This window comes from Triturus cristatus, chromosome 5_2 (genome assembly GCF_964204655.1).
Source record: "Triturus cristatus chromosome 5_2, aTriCri1.1, whole genome shotgun sequence".
NCBI lineage: Eukaryota > Metazoa > Chordata > Amphibia > Caudata > Salamandridae > Triturus > Triturus cristatus.
This window is the reverse complement of record NC_140588.1, coordinates 1,090,894,368-1,090,920,297: the sequence shown is the minus strand read 5'-3', so window position 1 is coordinate 1,090,920,297 and position 25,930 is coordinate 1,090,894,368. Positions and strand designations below refer to the sequence as shown.

The following is a 25,930-nucleotide window of genomic DNA, read 5'->3' as shown; positions in this document are numbered from 1 at the left end:
CCCCTGCTCATGAATCCCTTAAACACATCCTTCATCTCTTCTCCTACTCATGAATATGTTAAACATATCCCTTATCGATTCCCCTGCCGCTGAATCCCATAAACGCATTTTGTGCTGTGTACTTGCCGCGCGGACCGCTGCTGCTCGCGCCTTGCTGAATTCATATAATCGGTTAAAATTGAATTGTATTTTTAAACATACCTTTTTAAAATTGAAACTGTTCCTTTTCTTGACGGACCCCTGATGCCCTGCTCGTTCCCAACCGTAGGCCTTAGCCAATCGGGTGAGTGGGGGAGGAGTCAGAGGCGGGGCTAGGGCTTAAATGCACGCTGCAGTGCAGGAGTGCCGGCGGCGCACCGAAGGCACGCCAAAGGCAAACCCGTCTGCGCCCGTCCGCGTCCAGACGGACCCAGGGGCCATGAATTATTACCACATTATCAAATACTCTTCTAAGGAACTCAGATCAATGGCCCAGTTGTGATCCCCCCTCGACCCCGCAGTCCACAAGCACATTAGCGGTAACGGTATCTCTCAAACACGGTGTTCCCATGTTGATCTCCCACCCCCTATCCCCCACCGCTCCCATACTCCCGGCCCCACCATAGCAAAACACACTGCCCTACGCATTCTCTATCTTAATACCCGCTCCCTGGTCAAACACCAGTTGGACATTTTTCTGTTGCTTATGTCAGAAAAACCAGACGTCCTTCTGGTTACAGAAACCTGGCTAAACCATGACTCCACCCTGGACATCTTAGTGGCGCTCCCTCAGGATTACTACATATTGTATGCAAATCGGCCCTCAGGAAAGATTGGTGGCGGAGTCGCCGTTATCATACATAAACATTACAAGTTTACTACTATCGCTCACCTTGGTCTCCCGGCAGTAGAGAATATTGTCATTAAACTTGATTCCAGCTCTGGATCCTTCATATGTGTTCTTATCTACCGGCACCCTCAGCACATGCCTACCTTCCCTCTTTCCTTGAGTGAACAAATGGCCAATCTTGCTACGAATTACACTAATATTTTACTCATAGGTGACTTGAATTATTGGTTTAACGACGCCTTCGGCGGGCCACATGCCTCAGAACTATCTGATTTGCTCACCAACCTGAACTTTACCCAGCATATATCCTCCACCACCCATACCAAAGGACACATATTGGACCAAATCTTGTCCTCCAATCTTACACTGACGGTGCCCACAATCTCACCATGCATATGGTCAGATTATCATTTAATAAAATTTACAGCAACAATCAATCTTAAGATCAAGACTCCCACGGCTGAGGGTGGCAAGACCCTTGATAAACAGTTATTTGTCGATACCTTGGCCAGCTCAGCACCCTCTTTTAACCCTGGTGTTAATTGTATGGAAAAGGACATATCTGCTTGGCTATTAGCGGCTTGTAATACGTATGCTCCACTCACTAAATTTACCCGCGCTCGCCATGTAGATGCTCAGAAATGGTTTTTGTGAGAAAGTGCCATCTTTCTTGCATGGTATGCCCCCACTTTTTGCTGAATTGCTGAATGTACTTTGACTGAGTGTGCCCTGGACTCCTGCCAATCAGGTGCCCAGGGCCTATGTTCCTTCCCTAAAAACTGTGCTGAAACCTAAATCCAAATTGGCAAACCCTGGCCACATGTCAGCCCCTGGTAAATGGTACCCTAGGTACCCAGGGCCTTGTGACCAGGGAAGGCCCCTAAGGGCTGCAGCACTTATTGTGCCACCCGCAGAGGCCCTGTACCCTAACACACACACACTGCCATTGCAGGCTGAGTGTCTGGGTACAGAACAAAACAGAGAGTCGACATGGCACACATCCCTGTGTGCCATGCCCACAACACACACTGCCCTGGCCTACATCAGTCACCCCTCTAGCTGGGTGCCCTGTGCCAGTGGTGTGGGTTCAGGTGCATGAGCCCTGTGCCCCTACAGTACCCAGCACCATGATGGCTCCACTGAAGACTGAGAAGTTTGGTATCAAACTTCTCAGCACATTAAACCCGCACTGATGCCGGTGCAGGATTTAATGTACAATGCACGACAGATGGCATCTTAGAGATGCCCCCTGAACCTAACCTACAATCCACGTCTTGCCTGAGGGGCTGCCTAGGCTGCCACACAGCAGACATGTTGCTGGACCCCTGGGTAGAGAGCCACTCTCCTGGGCCTGCAACAATGCACATCCTGGGCGAGGCGCTAGGTCTCCTCCCCCAGGATGGGCAGGGGAAGCTTCAAAGGCATGCCGCCTTTATGAGCTTCTCCAGGCGTCTTGCTGTACTCAGCAACTGGCCCCTACCGGTTCTAAACCCCCACTCTGGCGGGAAGACTGGCCGTAAACCCCAAAGAAGGACAGGGGGTGTGCCAGCCTCTGCCAACCCCACCCCTCAAGTGGGGGAGGTGAGGTGAAGCACATCTCCGGGCTCTCGCCATCTTGAAGATGGGGAGCCCTGCCCAATCAGGACTAGGTCACTGTCCCCCTCCCACAGGAGTGTGGCAGGATAGGGGGTGTACCCACCCCAGGGCAGGTACACCCCCTATCCTGCCCTTTACCTACCTGTAACACCCCTAAATTTAGTATTTAGGGGCACCCTGAACCTTCCTTCCTTAGATCCAGATTCCAAAACAGCAAAGAAGATGAAGAGACAAGAAGACCTGCAGTGCAGCTGCTCACAAGAGGAAGACACCAACTGCTTTGTCCCCAGCCCTACCGGCCTGTCGACCCTCGAACATGCTCCTGCTAAACCCCAGCATCTCCAGTGGCCAGCAACCTCACAAACCCCGGAGGACCTGGCTACCTTGTGACCCTAAGCAACTGGGACTCCCACGAGCAGTGGTACTGCTCAAAGCAAGTAACTGACCCCTGGCATCAGCCAGGAACCGCGAACCCTGCACACTCTGCACCCGCCAAGCCTGGCCTGTGATGGATTGGACAAAGACCCGAGGACGTCCCCCCGGTGACTGTGACCCCGAATCCAGCACCCAAGCACTCACCTTGACGCTCCTGATGACGCCTGCAGCCTCAGAACCAGGGACCCCTCCACCCGGACCAGTCGAGGGTAAGATTTCCCGACACCAAAAGGCACCCCTGCACCCGGCGCCCTGCGGCCCCCTGTGCCCAACTCCTGGGTGCCTACCTATTCTCCAACTACCCAACTTACCTCTCGAAGTGGTGGTCACACCTGAAGAATCTTTGTCCCAGAGCTTGCAGCCTTTGTTCATTTTAGAGCTTCTCTATTGCAATCTATTGAGCGCCCGACGGCTCAAAAGCACCCTGCACCCAGCCGCCCGAGTGCCCCTGGCAGTGCAATCTCTACTCTACTTCCCCATTTGCCCTGAGCAAGTGACCAGGAGCCCAGCTCCCACAGCCGCGTGGCCTGCTAGCCAGCAGCCACCAACCAAGGGCCCCCTGCCTCCCATAGGATAACATTGGGCCTAACTCACTCTTCACCCGGCTGCCCCTGTGCCGCTGAGGGTGTAACAACTGTACTGACCTGACCCTGGGAGACCCCTGAGTCTATGCCCAGAACCGTAACTCTGCCAGTCGAGTACTTACCCAAAAGCCGATAACTCTCTTTTCTTCCAAAGGGTAACATTGACTGGTTTCACTTGGAAATTCTTCTAAGTGTGGAGTTTCTAATCCTTAAAATATCCACCTAAAATCAACCGAGTAACGAAATCGAGAATACTCACCTGCTATTAGGAGAGATCCCAGTGCTAGATCTTGGTGCCCAGCACTGACCCTGAAAAGTAATTACATCCATACTTACCGCTAACCCAATTTTCTTCCATAGGAAACCATTGACTGTTTTTCAGTGAAATTTCTTCTAAGTGTCGATTTCTGCAAACTACAAATATTCTTTAAAAATCGCACCAACTGTGAAAACGTAATTACTTACCTATTTTAGATAGATGTCTCAGTGCTGAACCTAGGAGTCCAGCACTGGATTACAAAAGTAATGAGAACATACTTTACCTGCAACTTGAATTTCCTTCCATAGGAGAACATTGCCTGGTTTTTGCTGAAAAAGTTTCTAAGTGTCGATTTTGCAAACTTACAAATATTCGTTAAAAATCGCCTGTATAACCAAAACACATTCTTTCAACTGTTTACAGGTGATGCCCCAGTGTTGGATCCAGGATCCAACACTGAGCTAGAAAAAGTAACAATACCCCACTTACCTGCTAAGTGAAATTCCTCCCATAGGATAACATTGGTGATTCTATGAGAATAAGTTTGTCAACTTTTAAAATACCAAAATATTGCTTAAAAATCACTACTGTAACCAAAACGCTTTTACTCAACTGTTTACAGGAAATGTCCCGGGGCTGAATCCAGGATCCAGTCCTGTGGTTAGAAAAGTTATCCTCAAAGTAACTAATTGCATTTAATTAGAAAGTCCCATTGAGCTCAATGTATTATTGTGTTTGAAATTGTGTTGCCTATTGCAACACCTGTGTCTATTGCATTCAACAGCCTACTGCATATTGAAAGTATTTATATAAAGCCTCTCATTCAGAGAAAGTATATTTTGAAATCTATTGTTGGTTCTAAAATAAAACAACCATATATTTTTATACAAAACCATTGGCCTAGAGTTCAGTTCTTGAGTGTGTGAGACCATTTGCTGGCTGAGTGTGCACAACAAATGCTTTACACTGTCCTCTGATACTGCCTTACTGCTCGACCACGCTACCACTTTAGAGAGTAAGGTTATATCTAACTTTAGCCTCTGCCAAACCTCTGGGGACTGTGGACTCTGTGCACACTGTACCTATTTGGGAACAGTATATACAGAGCCACTTTCCTACAGTTTTCTACTGAGCTAAAAAAGCAAAAACGTGCGCTCTATCAAAAAGAAATGAAATGGAGGCTTAGATATTCCCTCGAAGACAAACTTCAGTACTCACTGGCTCGCAAAGAGTATAAAACCGCCATAACGGCAGCAAAGGCGGCTTATTTCTCAGCCAGAATACTAAGCGCCCATAATAAGCAGAAGGAAATCTTTACGATAGTCAATAACCTTTGCAACGCTGAAAGAATACTTCCCAAACAGACTCCTACCCAAGATCTCTGTAACTCCCTGAATGTTTTTTTCAGCTGTGTGGAGCCCCCCCGATAATATACCAATATAGCAACTATGGATCACTTCCCTGCCATGTGCCCACAGATCTTCTCATACTTACTGAGCCACGTCAAATCTGGTTCCCCTAACGACTGCTGCCCCCTCACATCCTAAAGGACACCTTCTCTGTCCTGCCACATAGAGTGCTACCCTTTTCCAAAGTGAGTCTCTCTCACAGGGCATGGTCCCTAGCGCATTCAAGAACGCGATAGTGGTCCCTCTATTAAAGAAACCGGGGGCTGACCCCCTCAAACCTTCTAATTATCGCCCCATTTCCCTTCTCCCCTTCTTGGCTAAGATCCTAGAGGCTCATGTTGCTAGGTGTCTATCTAATTTCATTGAACAGTCGGAATACCAAGAGCCGCACCAAGCAGGCTTCGGCCTGCTCATTCCACTGAGACAGTAATCCTCGCGGCTCTGGACACCTTGAGAGCAGATGCGGACAAAGGTGTCCCTCAGGCCCTGGTGCTCCTGGCTCTGTCGACCGCGTTTGACATGGTCGACAATAAAATCCTGATGGACCGCGTCGAACAAGCCGGCATACGGGGTTCCGCCTTCAATTGGATTAAGTCCTTCCTCGAAGGTCGAACCCAAGCAGTACGACTGGTCCCCTTTACTGCCCCTAAGATCGCCACCACGTGCGGGGTCCCACAGGGTTCGTCCTTATCCCCACACCTGTTTAATCTCTACCTTCTGCCCTTGATTCACTCCTTAAGAGACAGGAAGGTAACAACCTTTAACAACACTGATGAACTCCAGCTTGTTTTCACTTTGGACAATTCCCCAGACTCAGTCCATGAATTTCAAGCCACCATGATCCACATCCAGCGCTGGATGGACCTCAACCACCTTAAACTCAACCCGGGCAAGACCGAACTAGTCTTGCCAGGAAAGAGCCAGATCTCTTGGGGCCCACACTACTGGCCGACCGACTTAGGTCCTCCCCCCACTCCCTCCCCCTCTGTGAAGAGCCTTGGGGTCACCATAAGTGCCGATCTCTCGTTTAGAGGACAATGAGAGGCAGTTGTCTCTACCTGCTTCTTCCAATTGTGCAAAATCAGGAAGATTGCCCACCTGCTGACCCACTCCGCCCTCATACAGGTTGTGATAGCCCTGGTACTCTCTCGCCTCGATTTTTCCAACTCCATCTACCTCGGCCTGCCATTGTTTTTACACAAACGTCTCCAGATGGTACAGAACCAGGCTGCGAGACTAATCCACAAACAACCTAGATGGCAATCTACCAGAGCCTTGCTATCTAAACTCCACTGGCTCCGTATTGCCCAACACGCAGCTTTCAAGACAGGATGCTTAATTTTTAAGGCCTTGCACTGCAGGAGCCCCAAATTCATCAGTGACATGATTGCAAGGCATGTCCCGTTCCGCAACCTATGGTCAGCCCATCTTCAGTTACTGACTACCCCTGCCTTTAAGCTCAAACGCCAAGAAGGGTGTATGGTCTCCTATCTTGCCCCTAAATTCTGTAACTCCCTACCACTAGCGATCCGGTCCTGTGATAACCTGTTGGGGTTCAGAAAAGTGCTTAAGACTTGGTTGTTCGAGCAAGCCCATGCATAATCCGTCTCCGTCTTGACACTGCCCAAAGTCAGCGCCATGAAACCTTTCGGTGTCCGTGCGCTTTAGAAATTTCTGCTAACATAACATAAAATAACGCATCCACATCTCTCCCCCTGCTCATGAATCTCTTGAACACATCCCTTTCCCTCCTTCGCCCATGAATCCCGTAAACACATTCCTTGTCTCTTCCCCTTCTTATGACTCCCATAAACACATCCCTCGTCTAGTTCTCTGCTCATGAATCCCTTAATCCCATCCTTCATCTGTTCCTCTGCTCATGAATCCTATAAACACATCCCTCGTCTCTCCCCCTGCTCATGAACCTCTTCAACATCCCTTGTCTCTCCTCCTGCTCATGAATCCCGTAAACACACCCCTTATCGATTCCCCTACTCATGAATACCTTAAATGCATCCCTCATCTCTTCCCCTGCTAATGAATCCCTTAAACACAAACCTTATCGATTCCCCTGCTCATTAATCCCTTAACCTCATTCCTCAGCTCTTATCCTGCTCACAAATCCCTTAAACACATCCCTCATTCATTCCCCTGCCCATGAATCAATTCCTTACCCCTTAAACACATCCCTCATCTCTTCCTCTGCTCATAAATACATTAATCTCATCCCTCGTCTCTCACCCTGCTCATGAATCTCTTGAACACATCCCTCGTCTCGCCCCCTGCTCATGAATCTCTTGAACACATGCCTACTCTCTTCCCCTGCTCATGAACCCCTTACTCCCATCCCTCATCTCTTCCCCTGCTCAAAAATCCTGTAAACACATCTCTCCCCCTGCTCATGAATCCCTTAATCCCATCCATTGTCTGTTCCTCTGTTCATGAATCCATTAATCATATCCCTCATCTATCCCCTTGCTCATGAATCCCTTAATCCCATCCCTCGTCTGTTCCCCTGCTCATGAATCCATTAATCCCATCCCTCGTCTGTTCCCTTGCTCATGAATCCATTAATCACATCCCTTTTCTCTTACCCTGCTCATGAATCCATTAACCCCATCCCCCATCTGATCCTCTGCTCATGAATCCTGTAAACACATCCCTCATATCTGTCCCTGCTCATGAATCCCTTGATCCCATCCCTCATCTCACCCCCTGCTCATGAATCCCTTAATCCCATCTTTTGTCTTTTCCTCTGCTTATGAATCCATTAATCATATCCCTCATCTATTCCCTTGCTCATGAATCCCTTAATCCCATCCCTCGTCTGTTCCCCTGCTCATGAATCCATTAATCACATCCCTCATCTATTCCCTTGCTCATGAATCCCTTGATCCCTCGTCTGTTCCTCTTCTCATGAATCCATTAATCCCATCCCTCGTCTGTTCCCCTGCTCATGAATCCATTAATCGCATCCCTCATCTATTCTCTTGCTCATGAATCCCTTGATCCCTCGTCTGTTCCTCTGCTCATGATTCCATTAATCCCATCCCTTGTCTCACCCCCTGCTCATGAATGCATTAATCCCATCTCTCATCTCTTCCCCTGCTCATGAATCCTGTAAAAACATCCCTTGTCTCTCCCCATGCTCATGAATCCATTAATCCCATCTCTCATCTCTCCCCCTGCTCATGAATCCTGTAAACACATCCCTTGTCTCTCCCCCTGCTCATGAATGCATTAATCCCATCCCTTTTCTCTTACCCTGCTCATTAATCCATTAACCCCATCCCCCATCTGATCCTCTGCTCATGAATCCTGTAAACACATCCCTCATCTCTTACCCTGCTCATGAATCCATGAGCTTGATGCCAGTTCTTGGTAATTCCCTGTCACATGAATCTACCTGTTGACAACAGGCAGAACCCTCGTGGTGTTCACCAGACTCCGGGGTTGTGTTGTTGACACATGGGTCAAGCACGGAGTGTCACCAGTGTGACATGAGGCACTGACCGGGAAGAGCTAACCTGACATGTGGGGCCAGGAAGGCTACGTTGCAGCTGCATGGTAAACACTTGAAAGTTTTGTGTGGTTTTCACCACTGTACAGATAAGCGCCTTTCTCCCTGGTCAGCAATGCACCACGCCACGCCCACTGCGGCACAGTGTGATCTGTGCAGCTTAGTGTGATCTGTGCCGAGATTAGAGGCGCAGCTGCTCCCCATCTGATGCTTAAGAGGCCACAACCTCACCTTTGAACCTGTGGGATGGAACTTACATGCCAAGCTTCATTAAATGTGATATCTTCATTTCACTTTTTATCCTTGCATTCCTGGGCGTCATTAAATGTGATATCTTCATTTCACTTTTTAACTTGCATTCCTGGGCGTCATTAAATGTGATATCTTCATTTCACTTTTTAACTTGCATTCCTGGGCGTCATTAAATGTGGTATCTTAATTTCACTTTTTAACCTTGCATTCCTGGCTGTCATTAAATGTGGTATCTTAATTTCACTTATTAACCTTGCATTCCTGGCTGTCATTAAATGTGGTATCTTAATTTCACTTTTTAACTTGCATTCCTGGCTGTCATTAAATGTGGTATCTTAATTTCACTTATTAACCTTGCATTCCTGGCTGTCATTAAATGTGGTATCTTAATTTTACTTTTTAACCTTGCATTCCTGGGCGTCATTAAATGTGGTATCTTAATTTCACTTATTAACCTTGCATTCCTGGGCGTCATTAAATCTGATATCTTAATTTCACTTTTTAACTTGCATTCCTGGGTTTCATTAAATGTGATATCTTAATTTCACTTTTTAACTTGCATTCCTGGGTGTCATTAAATGTGATATCTTCATTTCACTTTTTAACTTGCATTCCTGGGCGTCATTAAATGTGGTATCTTAATTTCACTTTTTAACTTGCATTCCTGGGCGTCATTAAATGTGGTATCTTCATTTCACTTTTTATCCTTGCATTCCTGGGCGTCATTTAATGTGATATCTTAATTTCACTTTTTAACCTTGCCTTCCTGGGTCTCATTAAATGTTGTATCTTAATTTCACTTTTTTACCTTGCCTTCCTGGGCCTCATTAAATGTTGTATCTTAATTTCACTTTTTAACCTTGCATTCTCGGGTTTCATTAAATTTGATATCTTAATTTCACTTTTTCACCTTGCCTTCCTGGGCCTCATTAAATGTTGCATCTTAATTTCACTTTTTAACCTTGCATTCCTGGCTGTCATTAAATGTGGTATCTTAATTTCACTTTTTAACCTTGCATTCCTGGCTGTCATTAAATGTGGTATCTTAATTTAACTTTTTAACCTTGCATTCCTGGGCGTCATTAAATGTGATATCTTAATTTCACTTTTTATCCTTGCATTCCTGGGCGTCATTAAATGTGATATCTTCATTTCACTTTTTATCCTTGCATTCCTGGGCGTCATTAAATGTGGTATCTTAATTTCACTTATTAACCTTGCATTCCTGGCTGTCATTAAATGTGGTATCTTAATTTCACTTTTTAACTTGCATTCCTGGGCGTCATTAAATGTGGTATCTTAATTTCACTTATTAACCTTGTATTCCTGGGCGTCATTAAATCTGATATCTTAATTTCACTTTGTAACCTTGCATTCCTGGGTTTCATTAAATGTGATATCTTAATTTCACTTTTTAACTTGCATTCCTGGGTGTCATTAAATGTGGTATCTTAATTTCACTTTTTAAATTGCATTCCTGGGCGTCATTAAATGTGATATCTTAATTTCACTTTTTAACTTGCATTCCTGGGCGTCATTAAATCTGATATCTTCATTTCATTTTTTATCCTTGCATTCCTGGGCATCATTTAATGTGATATCTTAATTTCACTTTTTCACCTTGCCTTCCTGGGCCTCATTAAATGTTGCATCTTAATTTCACTTTTTAACCTTGCATTCCTGGGCTTCATTAAATGTTGTATCTTAATTTCACTTTTTCACCTTGCATTCCTGGGCGTCATTAAATGTTGTATCTTAATTTCACTTTTTAACCTTGCATTCTCGGGTTTCATTAAATTTGATATCTTAATTTCACTTTTTCACCTTGCCTTCCTGGGCCTCATTAAATGTTGCATCTTAATTTCACTTATTAACCTTGCATTCCTGGCTGTCATTAAATGTGATATCTTAATTTCAGTTTTTAACTTGTATTCCTGGGTGTCATTAAATGTGATATCTTAAATTCACTTATTAACCTTGCATTCCTGGCTGTCATTAAATGTGGTATCTTAATTTCACTTATTAACCTTGCATTCCTGGCTGTCATTAAATGTGGTATCCTAATTTCACTTTTTAACCTTGCATTCCTGGGCGTCATTAAATGTGGTATCTTAATTTCACTTTTTAACTTGTACTCCTGGGTGTCATTAAATGTGGTATCTTAATTTTACTTTTTAACTTGCATTCCTGGGCGTCATTTAATGTGATATCTTAATTTCACTTTTTAACCTTGCATTCCTGGGTGTCATTAAATGTGGTATCTTAATTTCACTTTTTATCCTTGCATTCCTGGGCGTCATTAAATGTGATATCTTGATTTCACTTTTTCACCTTGCCTTTCTGGGCCTCATTAAATGTTGTATCTTAATTTCACTTTTTAACCTTGCATTCCTGAGCTTCATTAAATGTTGTATCTTAATTTCACTTTTTCACCTTGCCTTCCTGGGCCTCATTAAATGTTGTATCTTAATTTCACTTTTTAACCTTGCATTCTCGGGTTTCATTAAATTTGATATCTTAATTTCACTTTTTCACCTTGCCTTCCTGGGCCTCATTAAATGTTGTATCTTAATTTCACTTTTTAATCTTGCATTCCTAGGTGTCATTAAATGTGGTATCTTAATTTCACTTTTTAACTTGCATTCCTGGGCGTCGTTAAATGTGGTATCTTAATTTCACTTTTTAACTTGCATTCCTGGGCGTCGTTAAATGTGGTATCTTAATTTCACTTTTTAACTTGCATTCCTGGGCGTCATTAAATGTGATATCTTAATTTCACTTTTTAACTTGCATTCCTGGGCGTCATTAAATGTGATATCTTAATTTCACTTTTTAACCTTGCATTCCTGGGTGTCATTAAATGTGGTATCTTAATTTCACTTTTTAACCTTGCATTCCTGGGCGTTATTAAATGTGGTATCTTAATTTCACTTTTTAACTTGTATTCCTGGGTGTCATTAAATGTGGTATTTTAATTTCAATTTTTATCTTGCATTCCTGGGCGTCATTAAATGTGGTATCTTAATTTCACTTTTTAACTTGCATTCCTGGGTTTCATCAAATGTGATATCTTAATATCACTTTTTAACTTGCATTCCTGGGTGTCATTAAATGTGATATCTTCATTTCACTTTTTAACTTGCATTCCTGGGCGTCATTAAATGTGGTATCTTAATTTCACTTTTTAACTTGCATTCCTGGGCGTCATTAAATGTGATATCTTAATTTCACTTTTTAACTTGCATTCCTGGGTGTCATTAAATGTGATATCTTAATATGACTTTTTGACTTGCATTCCTGGGTGTCATTAAATGTGATTTCTTCATTTCACTTTTTAACTTGCATTCCTGGGCGTCGTTAAATGTGGTATCTTAATTTCACTTTTTAACTTGCATTCCTGGGCGTCATTAAATGTGATATCTTAATTTCACTTTTTAACTTGCATTCCTGGGTGTCATTAAATGTGATATCTTAATATGACTTTTTGACTTGCATTCCTGGGCGTCATTAAATGTGATATCTTAATATCACTTTTTAACTTGCATTCCTGGGTGTCATTAAATGTGATATCTTAATATGACTTTTTGACTTGCATTCCTGGGCGTCATTAAATGTGGTATCTTAATTTCACTTTTTAACTTGTACTCCTGGGTGTCATTAAATGTGGTATCTTAATTTCACTTTTTAACTTGCATTCCTGGGCGTCATTTAATGTGATATCTTAATTTCACTTTTTAACCTTGCATTCCTGGGTGTCATTAAATGTGGTATCTTAATTTCACTTTTTAACCTTGCATTCCTGGGCGTTATTAAATGTGGTATCTTAATTTCACTTTTTAACTTGTATTCCTGGGTGTCATTAAATGTGGTATTTTAATTTCAATTTTTATCTTGCATTCCTGGGCGTCATTAAATGTGGTATCTTAATTTCACTTTTTAACTTGCATTCCTGGGTTTCATCAAATGTGATATCTTAATATCACTTTTTAACTTGCATTACTGGGTGTCATTAAATGTGATATCTTCATTTCACTTTTTAACTTGCATTCCTGGGCGTCATTAAATGTGGTATCTTAATTTCACTTTTTAACTTGCATTCCTGGGCGTCATTAAATGTGGTATCTTAATTTCACTTTTTAACTTGCATTCCTGGGCGTCGTTAAATGTGGTATCTTAATTTCACTTTTTAACTTGCATTCCTGGCCGTCATTAAATGTGATATCTTAATTTCACTTTTTAACTTGCATTCCTGGCCGTCATTAAATGTGATATCTTAATTTCACTTTTTAACCTTGCATTCCTGGGTGTCATTAAATGTGGTATCTTAATTTCACTTTTTAACTTGTATTCCTGGGTGTCATTAAATGTGGTATCTTAATTTCACTTTTTAACTTGCATTCCTGGCCGTCATTAAATGTGATATCTTAATTTCACTTTTTAACTTGCATTCCTGGCCGTCATTAAATGTGATATCTTAATTTCACTTTTTAACCTTGCCTTCCTGGGCCTCATTAAATGTTGTATCTCAATTTCACTTTTTAATCTTGCATTCCTAGGTGTCATTAAATGTGGTATCTTAATTTCACTTTTTAACTTGCATTCCTGGGCGTCGTTAAATGTGGTATCTTAATTTCACTTTTTAACTTGCATTCCTGGCCGTCATTAAATGTGATATCTTAATTTCACTTTTTAACTTGCATTCCTGGCCGTCATTAAATGTGATATCTTAATTTCACTTTTTAACCTTGCATTCCTGGGTGTCATTAAATGTGGTATCTTAATTTCACTTTTTAACTTGTATTCCTGGGTGTCATTAAATGTGGTATTTTAATTTCAATTTTTATCTTGCATTCCTGGGCGTCATTAAATGTGGTATCTTAATTTCACTTTTTAACTTGCATTCCTGGGTTTCATTAAATGTGATATCTTAATATCACTTTTTAACTTGCATTCCTGGATGTCATTAAATGTGATATCTTCATTTCACTTTTTAACTTGCATTCCTGGGCGTCATTAAATGTGGTATCTTAATTTCACTTTTTAACTTGCATTCCTGGGCGTCATTAAATGTGATATCTTAATTTCACTTTTTAACTTGCATTCCTGGGTGTCATTAAATGTGATATCTTAATATGACTTTTTGACTTGCATTCCTGGGTGTCATTAAATGTGATTTCTTCATTTCACTTGTTAACTTGCATTCCTGGGCGTCGTTAAATGTGGTATCTTAATATGACTTTTTGACTTGCATTCCTGGGTGTCATTAAATGTGATTTCTTCATTTCACTTTTTAACTTGCATTCCTGGGCGTCGTTAAATGTGGTATCTTAATTTCACTTTTTAACTTGCATTCCTGGGCGTCATTAAATGTGATATCTTCATTTCACTTTTTAACCTTGCATTCCTGGGCGTCATTAAATGTGGTATCTTAATTTCACTTTTTAACCTTGTATTCCTGGGCGTCATTAAATGTGGTATCTTAATTTCACTTTTTAACCTTGTATTCCTGGGCGTCATTAAATGTGGTATCTTATTTTCACTTTTTAACCTTGCATTCCTGGGCGTCATTAAATGTGGTATCTTATTTTCACTTTTTAACTTGCATTCCTGGGTGTCATTAAATGTGGTATCTTAATTTCACTTTTTAACCTTGTATTCCTGAGCGTCATTAAATGTGGTATCTTATTTTCACTTTTTAACTTGCATTCCTGGGCGTCATTAAATGTGGTATCTTAATTTCACTTTTTATCTTGCATTCCTGGGTTTTATTAAATGTGATATCTTAATTTCACTTTTTAACTTGCATTCCTGGGTGTCATTAAATGGGACATCTTTCCTGCTAGACGTTTTGTTGCAGCTGAGAGCCGGGGGGGGGGGGGGCTCTCAGGTCTGTCTCTACCAGGGCTGGGACAGGTTTGGTCTTCTCAGCACTACTGGGCTCAGGTGTTTTCTGGGGTCCCAGACAATGACCAGCTCTGGACAACACCAAAGGCTTCAGAGTACCCCAACACTGGCATGTTACTGCAGCACAAGGCACCACCAGCGCAAGGAATATAATTAAATCATTCGCAAACTGTTGTTTGTCAGCATATCATATACAGAAATATTGCTGGGCATAAATATTGTGTCCTAAATATTGTTTACAAAAATATCGTCCCATCTGACGTAGATATTCATCATTACCTCCAGGTGCTATTGTTGTAGACACCATGGGGGACCTGATATGTATGTCACGGGATATTTGGACACGGATCTTCTGGTCTCCAGCAAACAAACTGCTGCCTCTTGAGAGCCCTGCATTGCCTCAGAATCACCTCCATCCTGCCCCCTGCCCCCCAACCCCTGCCCCCAGCACCATCGCCCAAAAGAGAGAGAGGGCCACAACTTAGGGAAAGTTACTTTATATTAAATACAGTGTTTTCTTTTAAACTCTGGCATTTTTAAATATTAATTACAGTAAATAGGAAGTGTCAAGTCCTCAGAGCGTGCTCTGTGTCCTCCGTCAGTGCTTTTGGGGTTCTGCCCCCTTGTCGTCTCAGTTTTGGGTTTCCTGTGAAGAATGGATGGGTCCTGCCCCCTCCGTCTCCTGCGTCACTCAGCTGCCCCTTTGCCCAGGGTAGGTCTACCAATGGGAGACAGAGCTGGAAGTCCTTGAGAATGTCCTCCTGCTGTCCAGCAGCCCCCCAACAGTTTGTGACCCCAAATCCAGCGATCCCCTGAACTAGAGCGGGAGTCCGGAGCCCAGCTACCTGGCCGGTGCTGTCCTCACCGCAGGCGCGGAGCACCGACGCAGAAGCTCCAGCCCCTGCCTCGTTAGCAGCAAACTTTCACCCTGTATCACGCCGAGGGGTCAGTCGGGCTACGGATTTTTCTTTTTGTTTCTTGATATAGCGTACGACTCACTCCCGAAGGAATATCTCAGCTGTGTGCTGATCAGACAAACTGAGACATTCTAAAACAAACACGTTTTAAGCATCTTCTTGAAGTTTATAAAATCTGTGCTTCGACTGGAAGAGACGAGTGTGCTGTGTGACTGCTTTCCACTAACATGTACTTGGTCTGCCTCCTCACACACACACACCTGCCCGGTGGGAAAACGACCCCTGAATGACCCACCAGAAATGCCCAGTCTCTTGTAATTAGAAGTGATGGCACGATGAACACGCATGTACCAGCCTCATGTGCTCCTCTCGCCGCCATGGCTAGTGGCCGAGACCTCAGCGCAGTCAGGCGGATCCCATGTGGTCTCGGTGTGGGAGGGCAGGACCCTGCCACAGACATTAGCTGAGCAGTGTGAATGAACGAGCAATGTCTGGCTGTGAACACCCACTCTTCTTGTACCAGCAAGAGTGTCTGAATGTGTTTTTGTCTGGTGATTGAATCGTTCAAAGTTTGAGCTGCCACGCCTGCTCATGGAGCCTGGAACCACAGGCACCTTTCCCGACTGTGAAAGGTCCCTTTCGATGACAGCATGCTTCTCCTCCATCTCAGCAACCACCCCACTCTCTGAAGAGTCTGGTTTCTGGGTTCTGCTCTGGCTTGCTTCACCTGTGCACACTCTGGCTCGTCAACCAGAATATTCTGATGCCACAGCCGCTTGGTCCGTCTGTAGTTGGACATTTGGATCACCTCCAGATGGGCTGGCTGCCGGTCCGGCGACTCCTCTCTGCTTGGGATGTGCCAGCCCCTGGCGCAGGGTCACAGTGCTTCACTGCTTTAGCAGCCATGGGAGCCACTGCTCGAGGCTTCTTGGCAGGACCCAAAAGAGCCTTTGAGGATGTTGGGCTTCCATGAACCACCGGTGACGGGGCATGTCCACGAGGGGCTTCCGTGGACTCTGGTTTGGGTGACGCCTGGAGTCTACGTGTCGTTGGAGGTGTGGTGACTAACTTAGGAGAAGTCACAAGCTCAGGTCTGGGAGACGCTGGTCCTCTCTGGGGCACGGGGGACGTGGAAGCGTCATGATGCTGCACAGAGTCTGCTCGTGACAGAGTTTTACGGGGAGAAGTTAGAGAGGGCCTGAGTGTGTAGCAGAAGCCTCTGTCCTTATCCAGGTCTCTAACATTCCCACTGCCCATGGTTTGGGTTTCCCTCTTGGACTTTGCGCTGGCACCCTTCCACCCTTCGGAGGGAGCCGTCGTATTTCCCTTGCTTTGGACTGATCTGGGTAGAGTCGTTCTACGAGTCAAGGCGCTGGGCCTTGCTCCTTGTGGGGAAGACAAATGTTCCACCGGTGAGCTGGGTGGTTTCTGCCCTTTGGTGTCCTGAGCTCCAGCTGCAACAGAGGACCTTTCCTTTGCGGAGTGAACTCTCCGGATGCCCACCCCTCCCTCACGTGCACTCCCACATGTGCTGGTCTTTTGCTCCCCAGGTTCAGGGTCCTTGAGCAGGTCTTTGCCCTTGTGAATTCTGATAATGGATCCTGGTGTCCTGACTCTTTCTGCTGTCCTTGGGGGGTTGCTGTGCTCCCCTTCCCCACTGTCACAGGTGCCCCGCTGCTCTCTCTTCCATTTGGCACAGGGGCTAAGTGGAGCCTTCTGCACAGCAAGATTTTCATAGGATTTTAGCCCTTTCACCAGGGTCCGGCATTCCACTGTTTCACCCACCCGTGGGAACTCAGCCAAGATGGGTCCAGCACTGAGAGGTCTTGTGGTTGTAAGCCTAGCACTTGGCTTAATACAGATCTCAGGTCTTAGTGGATGGAATTCATCCACTGAATCAGGCCTCGTTGACATACTTCCAGTTGACGGCTTAGAATTGATGTCAGTTGTTAGCAAGCAAGCAGTTGATAGCTGCTGGTTGACCTCAGACCCTGCTAGCATGCTTCCAGTTGATGGCTGGTGCTTGACCTCAGATCCTGCTAACATGCTTCCAGTTGATGGCTGGTGGTTGACCTCAGACCCTGCTAGCACGCTTCCAGTTGATGGCTGGTGGTTGACCTCAGATCTTTCATGCATGCTGTTAGATGATGGATGATTGTTGACCTCAGGTATTGCTGGCTTGTTAGCAGTTGATTGATGATTATTAACCTCAGGTCTTGCTGGCTTCTTTGCAGCTGAAGGTTGGCAGTTGACCTCAGATCTTTCATGCATGCTGTTAGTTGATGGATGGTTGTTGACCTCAGGTCTTGCTGGCTTGGTAGTAATTGATGGGTGGTTGTTGACCTCAGGTCTTGCTGCCTTGGTTGCAGTAGATGGATGGTTGTTGACCTCAGTTCTTGCTGGCTTGGTTGTAATTGATGGGTGGTTGTTGACCTCAGGTCTTGCTGGCTTGGTTGCAGTTGGTGGATGGGTGTTGACTTCAGTTCTTGCTGGCTTGATTGCAGTTGGTGGATGGTTGCTGACCTCAGGTCTTGCTGGCTTGGTTGTAATTGGTGGATGGTTGTTAACCTCAGGTCTTGCTGGCTTGTTTGCAGTTGAAGGTTGAATGTTCATCTCAGGTCTTGTTGGCTTGTTTCCAGCTAATGGATGGTTGTTTCCATCACAACTTGCTGGTTGGTCTGGAAGTGATTCTTGATGACTGGCCTTGGGACTTGCTGGCATGTTTTGAGTTAATGTTTTATTATTGACAGTGGGTCCATCTGGTCTGTTTCCAGTCAATGCATGATTGCTTGCCAGAGGTTTAGATGACAGGTACCCAGGTAATGGGCGATTGTTGACCTCGGCTTCCATCTGGAAGTGTCCAGTTGATGGAGAAACGCTAGGCTTAGGTTTTGGTGGTCGACTTCTTGTTGGAGGATGGGTGTTGAAATCAAGTTTTGCTGGAACAGACTCATTGGACTGATGACTGCTAATGTCAGGTCTGGCTGAAAAGTTTTTGGTCAGCAGCTGACCGATGTTCTCTGCTGGGACCTGATTGTTCACCATTGATGGGAGGTTGCTGTTTGAGGTCCTGGATAAGCCAGGTACAGTAGATGGATGAATAGAAAAGTCTGGTTGTGCCCAAGCATTGCCAAGTTGTAACTCACTGGAATTGTTTGAAAGGGCAGGCTGAATAGGAGGCCACTTTGCAATGTCAGATCGGGACCTGCTATTTTTATCCGGAGAAATAACATATCGCATCTGCTGACTCAGCACAGTTTCAGAGAGTTCTCGCAGCTGGCGTGCATTCTCCTCATCGGACAGGGCTTCAATGTCCTGCTCCCGGTCCCGTCTAACCCATGGCCCCTGGCAAGAGAAGTAGGCCATCCTGGCTGGGTTGATAGTGGGGGAGCGAGACTTGGTGCGTCGTATGCTACCATACCTACAGGCAGCTCGAAGGTTTCTTTCCAGTGTAAGCTCCAGGTCATCTCGGCTACGGTGGTCCTCGGTTACGCTGCATGTGGCTATGGACCTGCGCTTCTCCAGGCGCTCACGCTCCAAATGCTGTCGTCGCTGCTCTTCCATTTCTCTCTCCTTGTTTTCCTGCAAAAGAAATACATTTGGATGAACAATCTGTGCTCGAACACTGAAGGGAATGCATGTGTGTGGGCACAAAAACATCCAATAGGAATGTGGAGCAGCATCGGAGTGCCTTAAGTGTCATAAGAAAATACTACTCAATTGTGAGAACAAGATGGCATGTTTTGCAGTTTCACAGGCCGTGCATTATCCTTCGATCCAGTGGCATGACCTGGAATCATTACCAGTGGTGTCAAGCTGAATGTCTGCGATTAAACCCTCCTAAGGGTGTGTGTTTGTAATGACAACCTCCTAAAATGTCGAACTTCTTTGGATGTCAACCCAGAATACTCTACCACTTGGCACCATCATCAGATTGTCGTGAAGCCAAAAAATACCCTTTAGTTGCTCAGCAGCTGCCCTACCAGAGGAGGAGGTTGGGCAAGACGTATGTGAACCCATCATAGATACTCAGCAAGACTATTGTTACAGGAAAGTCACTTTTTAATGGCGGTTTTAATCTCTTAAAGATTCGCATGCCGGCATGCAGCACATGACATAGTTCAAGGATTGAAACAGTCTTCAGTACGACCATGTGTCCTGATTAGTGTGAATTATCAAAGTATTGTCTCTTGTAAATAGGGATTGAGTTCCATGCAGCTGCTCGTCTGCTACTACTACCAGAGGCAGAGGACCACAGGAAGACCTTGCAGCAGGTTCACTGCTATATGATACCATAACTTTACTTTCGAACCCTACAAACCTGACTTGAGCTCCCAAACAGCATGAAGCCAAAACCCAGACGTATCTATGGAACAGCCCCGATAATTCCTCTCTGGTCTTTCATGATCTTCTACCTTTGATTATGGGAACAAAAGCAATGGCACTAAAGATAATTTGGAAATGAGGTACGGGGCTTGTGATATGAGGTATGTGACTCTATAACCGATTCAACCACTAGACTGCAGTGTAATGCTCCACATGTGAACCTAGATCTAATCACTTGTGGCATGTGAATCTATAACAGGTTCATATATAAAAATACTAAAATGCAGTCTCCACTCCGATATTCTTGTCACTCTTATGCAGGTACCTTGGTCTCGTACCCACCTGAAGTGCTTTCAAGAACTTGTCACAGAAGGTGCTGAAGATTTGGCAGCACTCTTCCAGCTTGAAGGTCTCTTCGTCCTCACAGAGGAACTCCAGTAGCTGCTGCCTGGAGGCCCGCATCGCCTCCATCTCCCTCTGCACCTCTTCTAGTTGATCCTCAGCACCCTGGAACAACAAGAGTCAAACCATGAGCCAGAGTCCCACCTTGTGACTCATTAATTCCAACAAATGACCGGGCATCCCACGTGCAGACCATGAATAGCAACAAATGAGAGAGAGGCTCACTTTGCGACCCATCAATAGCAACAAATGAGAGAGAGGCTCACTATGTGACCCATCAATAGCAACAAATGAGAAAGAGTCTCACTATGTTACCCATCAATAGCAACAAGTGAGCGAGAGCCTCACTATGTGACCCATTAAAGGCAATAGATGAGCAAAAGTCCCAATATGTGACCCCCATTAATGACAGCAAACAAATGAGAGCCACATGTGATCCTTTAATGACAACAAATGAGTGAGAGTCCCATCATACGATCCACTGAGGCTGACGAATGAGCCAGATTTCCACAAGTGACCTATTAGTCAGGGGCGGTTCCTCCGCAATGACTGAGTAGCGTCGCCCCATTGGCTCAGAGCCACCAAGTGAAAGAAAAAAATATCTTAGTATTGTTTTATTTTTCATTTACCGGCTCTAAGCCAGCTTGTGCAGGGAGGGGTGGGGCTGGGGCATGGGAGGGGGAGGAGGAATGCTAAGTGCACTTTTAAGTGTGCATGTGGGTTTGGCTGGCCGTCTCACACCGACAAAACCACACATACACACTTAGGTTTCTCCAGCCTGGCTGTACTGAGCAGCCAGGCTGGAGAAAACCCACAGACTCTCGGACTTGAGTTGAGAGTCTTCTCAGCCCGCTCAGGCCAATTCCTGTGCTGCTCTCATATGAGAGCAGTGCGGGGATTGGATGTGAGTCTGGTGCTTTCTCAGGAACTCCAGGAACTGCAGTAGAGGAGCGCGAGGTGGATGGCAGCACCAGAAAAGTGTTTATTTGTATTACCCACCCGTGTGCTTCCCGTTGGCCTCCTCTCCCCCTCCATGGTTCCTGCTGGCTCCCTACCCCCTCCCGCACCCCCCTCAGTATTTTATTGTGTCAGATGCCACTGCTATTGATACCAAAAGATGACCAAGAGTCATAACAGGTGACCGAATAATACCAGCGAAAGAGTAAGAGTGGCGCCCGGTCACCATTAATGCCAAAGAATGTGAGTTCTACTCTGTGACAAGTAACACCAGCAAATGAATAAGAGTGCCCCCAGGTCACCACTAATGCCAAAGAATGTGACCTCCACTTTGTGACAAGTAACAACAAAAAATGAGTAAGAGTGCCCCCAGGTCACCATTAATGCTAAAGAATGTGGGTTCCACTCTGTGACAAGTAACACCAGCAAATGAGTGAGAGTGCCCCCAGGTCACCATTAATGCTAAAGAATGAGAGTTCCACTCTGTGACAAGTAACACCAGCACATGAGTAAGAGTGCCCCAGGACACCACTAATGCCAAAGAATGTGACCTCCACTTTGTGACAAGTAACAACATGAAATGAATAAGAGTGCCCCCAGGTCACCATTAATGCTAAAGATTGTGAGTTCCACTCTGTGACAAGCAACACCAGCAAATGAGTAAGAGTGCCCCCAGGTCACCACTAATGCCAAAGAATGTGACCTCCACTTTGTGACAAGTAACAACAAGAAATGAGTAAGAGTGCCCCCAGGTCACCATTAATGCTAAAGATCGTGAGTTCCACTCTGTGACAAGCAAGACCAGCAAATGAGTAAGAGTGCCCCTAGGTCACCCTCAATGCCAAAGAATGTGACCTCCACTTTGTGACAAGTAACAACAACAAATGAGTAAGAGTGCCTCCAGGTCACCCCCAATGCCAAAGAATGTGACCTCCACTTTGTGACAAGTAACAACAAGAAATGAGTAAGAGTGCCCCCAGGTCACCATTAATGCTCAAGAACGTGAGTTTCACTATGTGACAAGAAATTCCAGCAAACTTTCAAACGCCTGAAGTGGTGACCCAGTACTGTAAATAATTTTTTTTATTTTATTTTATTTTTGCATTTCACAAAGATATATGACAATAGTACAAAACACACAACGCCCGTGCTTCGTACAGTCAGTTTACATAGCAATCCACTGTATCATACAGTACAAGTCAACATCGCTCTTGTGAATCCAGAACTCCTGTCACATCCTGAGGATTAGACAGCAAATAGGCGGTCAGAGGTGACCAGATATCTTTTGGCCTGGAATGGGCAGGAAGCTTCTCCGCGTAACACGCCAGCTGATCTCTGCAGAACACGAGGTGCTTAATCCAGTCTTTGAATTGCGGCACCCGTTTGTCGTCCCACGTTTGAGCCACTTTCCTTTTTGCCAATAAGAGGGCTATCAGGACCAGCCGTCTGTCTTTTTGGTTTTAGGCCATTTACCAGCCCCAGCAAGCAAATCCTGCGCAAGCAGTCCACTGTCTCCATCACCATGTTTGTTAAAGCTTGCGTAAACAACAACCTGAAGTCATGCACCTTAACACAATCCCAAGCCAGGTGGTGAAAATCAGCCTCCCGTATCCCACACCATTTACAGCTATCTACCTTCCGCAGCCCATACCTGTGAAGCTGAAGTGGCGTGTTGTATATTTGTTACAGGTATTTAAAGTGTATGATGCACAAATTACAGTTGGCTGTAAGGCGCCTGGTCATGTCACAATAGAAGTCCCAGTCTTTCTTGTCCAGCGTCTCACAGAGAGTCTGTTCCCAGCGCACACGTGCCGGACTGGAAGCGGGCGCTGTATCAGCTTGCAGGGTATTATACAGCTGTGTAACCAATCTACCTCGTGATGGCCCTGATAGTAATGTCTGTAGAGGAGCTAGTATGGCTGGTGCAGCAGGGTGTTTGTCGTAAAAACCTTTAGGGCTTCCTGCACCCTATAATACGCAAAGACTGACATTGGGACAGATCCGTGATTGTCCTTTAATTCTGCCCTCAGGATAAAGCTGCCCTCTGGATAGACGTCTCCCATTGTAACCAGGCCCATTTTTGTGAGCGCGTCCAGCATTTGTTTTTCTTGAGTAACTGAGAGATTAGGATGGTGCGCTATTGGAAGAGCCGGAGCATACACAAGCTGTCCGCCTGCACACCTCACCATCGTCCGCCACGCTCGCGCTGCGCAATCCGCAGGACACAGGTCTCTAAACGGGTGGGTGAGTTTTGTCTTCGAGATAAGGGCCACCAAGGGATCAGGAACCACTACCGCCACATGCGGAAGGAACGAAGGGGGAAAGAACCAATAGTGTTCAAATTGGGCTTGCGCACTCAAGTAATAAAAATATAAATCTGGGGCCACAAATTCTCCCTGCGATTACAGCCTGGTCAGCGTTCCCCAGTTACATCTGGGGGCCTTATTCGCCCAGATCATGCCTAATAATATCGAACAGAGTTGAGTGAAGAAGACCTTCATTAATTTGATAGGGACATTAGTGAACAGGTACAAAAACCAGGGGAGAAGGACCATTTCTATGACTGCTAATCTGTCAGCTAGAGAGAGGGGGAACCCCAACCATCTTGTCACTTGGTCCTCCGTGGCAGACAGAGTCCTACCATAGTTCTCTTTCAATACCGTCACTGGATCCGAGTTCACCCATACCCAGAGGTACCTCACGGGCTCCGTCGTCCACTCTAAAGGATACTCCATCGGGAACTGCAATGTGTTCGGTGTGAGGGGGAAAATATAGGACTTCTCCCAATTGATTTGGAGCCCAGTGAGATGTTCATATTTCAGGTATGCCCGTATAAGAGCATGCAAGTTCTCCTCTGGATCACGGATATATAACACCATGTCATCTGCATACATGGAGATGATCAAGGGACGTTGGTTAAACTGCAAAGCTGCCTTCGCATACCGTTGTCTCACGACACAAGCCAACGGTTCCATTACGATGGCAAATAGGATGGAGGACAGCGGGCATCCCTGTCTGGTCCCCTTATGAATTTTAAAGGGTGGAGAGTGACGGTTATTAATACGCACCCTCGCTGTCGGTGCCGTATAGAGGACTTCTATCCATCTGAGAAATGGGGGTAGCAGACCCAATCTATGTAATGTGGCAAACATATAGCCCAACCTGACCGAATCAAAAGCCTTAGTGGCGTCCAGAGACACCGCTGCCGTTCTGCACCCCGGATCTAGTTGGTGCTAGATTGCGAATAGCTTGCGCAAATTGTGAGACATTGAACGAGAGGGCACGAAACCCGATTCATCCGGTAAAACCATGATCGGCATTAGAGGGCGTAGTTTAGTGGAAATCATTTTGGCATTTTGGCAATAATTTTATGTCAATATTCAGCAACGATAGGGGATGGTATGACTCGCAGCTGTCTGCCATTTTCCCGGGCTTCAGCAGCGTAACAATTAACGCTTCTCTGAGTGTGGGTGGGAGCACGCCAGTTTCATGTGCTTAGCCATACATATTTACCAGATGTGGGGCCAACAGATCAGTATATTCTGTATAAAATTTGCCGGGCAGTCCATCAAGACCCGCAACCTTACTCGATGGTAGCGACCGAATGGCATCCTTTACATCCTCTACTGTGATTGGTTGCATTAGGTACGCCCGATGAGCATCGGAGAGCCAGACCAAAGCTATCTCCTCAAAAAACTCACAGATTTCCTCATTGTCTGCATCATTCCCTGGTCCATACAGCGAGGCATAGTAGTCTCTGAAGCAGTCCAAGGTATCTGGTGAATGATGATGTATTGTTCCATCAGTCCCCGCTACTTCGGTGACATATGCCTGAGATCTCCACCCCTTGAGTTTTGCTGCTAGTGTAAGGGCCCGGGCGACCACCTTCACTATACTAATGAGCCCTCCAGCGCCGAGACATATGCCGTATTTCTTGCTCAGCTGTCATTATATTCAGTTACGAGCGGCCTAATCTCCGCCAGCGCATGTGCGTTCAACGTACGATTGTATTCTCTTTCATGGTGCCCTATCTCACACTCAAGGAGTTTCATATGCGAGCGTAGGGCCTTTAGAACCCCGGACTGAAGGCCTATACAGGTCCCTCTGAATGAATGCAAACATTTGAATATGTATCCAACTTGCAGGTCATTAATGGCAATAAATATGTGATAATCCAGATTTGTTGGACCTAGAACCCACCATGTGACCCTATAAAACCAACAAATGAGCGAAGGTCCCACATGCAACCCATTAATCCAAGAAGCAAGGTCAATAATCTTAAAATATAATCACAATCCCCACTATATGATCCACTCATGCAGATCAACGAGTTCCACATATGTTATGTTGATTTTCATAGCGCGCTAATCACCCGCACGGGTACCCAGGTGCTTGAACAGTGGTGTAGGCATGTTGCCGTGCCCCTTTATTCAAAGAGCCAGTTTATGTCAAAAGCTGAGCAAGAGCTCAAACTTGTGAAACACTCATACAAACAAATGATCAAGAGTGCCCCTAACTCATCATTAATGCCAAACATTTA

The 25,930-nt window shown here is 45.3% G+C and overlaps 1 protein-coding gene across 2 annotated transcripts in view; it reads right to left on the bottom strand.

Annotated features, from left to right (window-relative positions):
- Window positions 1–15,271: 15,271 nt before the first annotated feature.
- Window positions 15,272–25,930, bottom strand: part of LOC146829731 (uncharacterized) — a 170,483-nt gene continuing 159,824 nt past the window's right edge. Inside the window, exons 11-13 of one of the 2 annotated variants that reach the window (XM_085608454.1) lie at window positions 20,374–20,538; window positions 17,779–19,287; window positions 15,278–17,688 (exon numbers count right to left, since the gene is read on the bottom strand). In XM_085608454.1, coding sequence (XP_085464580.1) covers window positions 16,510–17,688; window positions 17,779–19,287; window positions 20,374–20,538 — 2,853 coding nt within the window. In that variant the 3' untranslated portion in view covers window positions 15,278–16,509. Of the gene's footprint in view, window positions 19,288–20,373; window positions 20,539–25,930 lie in introns of both variants that reach the window. The other variant, XM_085608453.1, reaches the window with a different exon arrangement.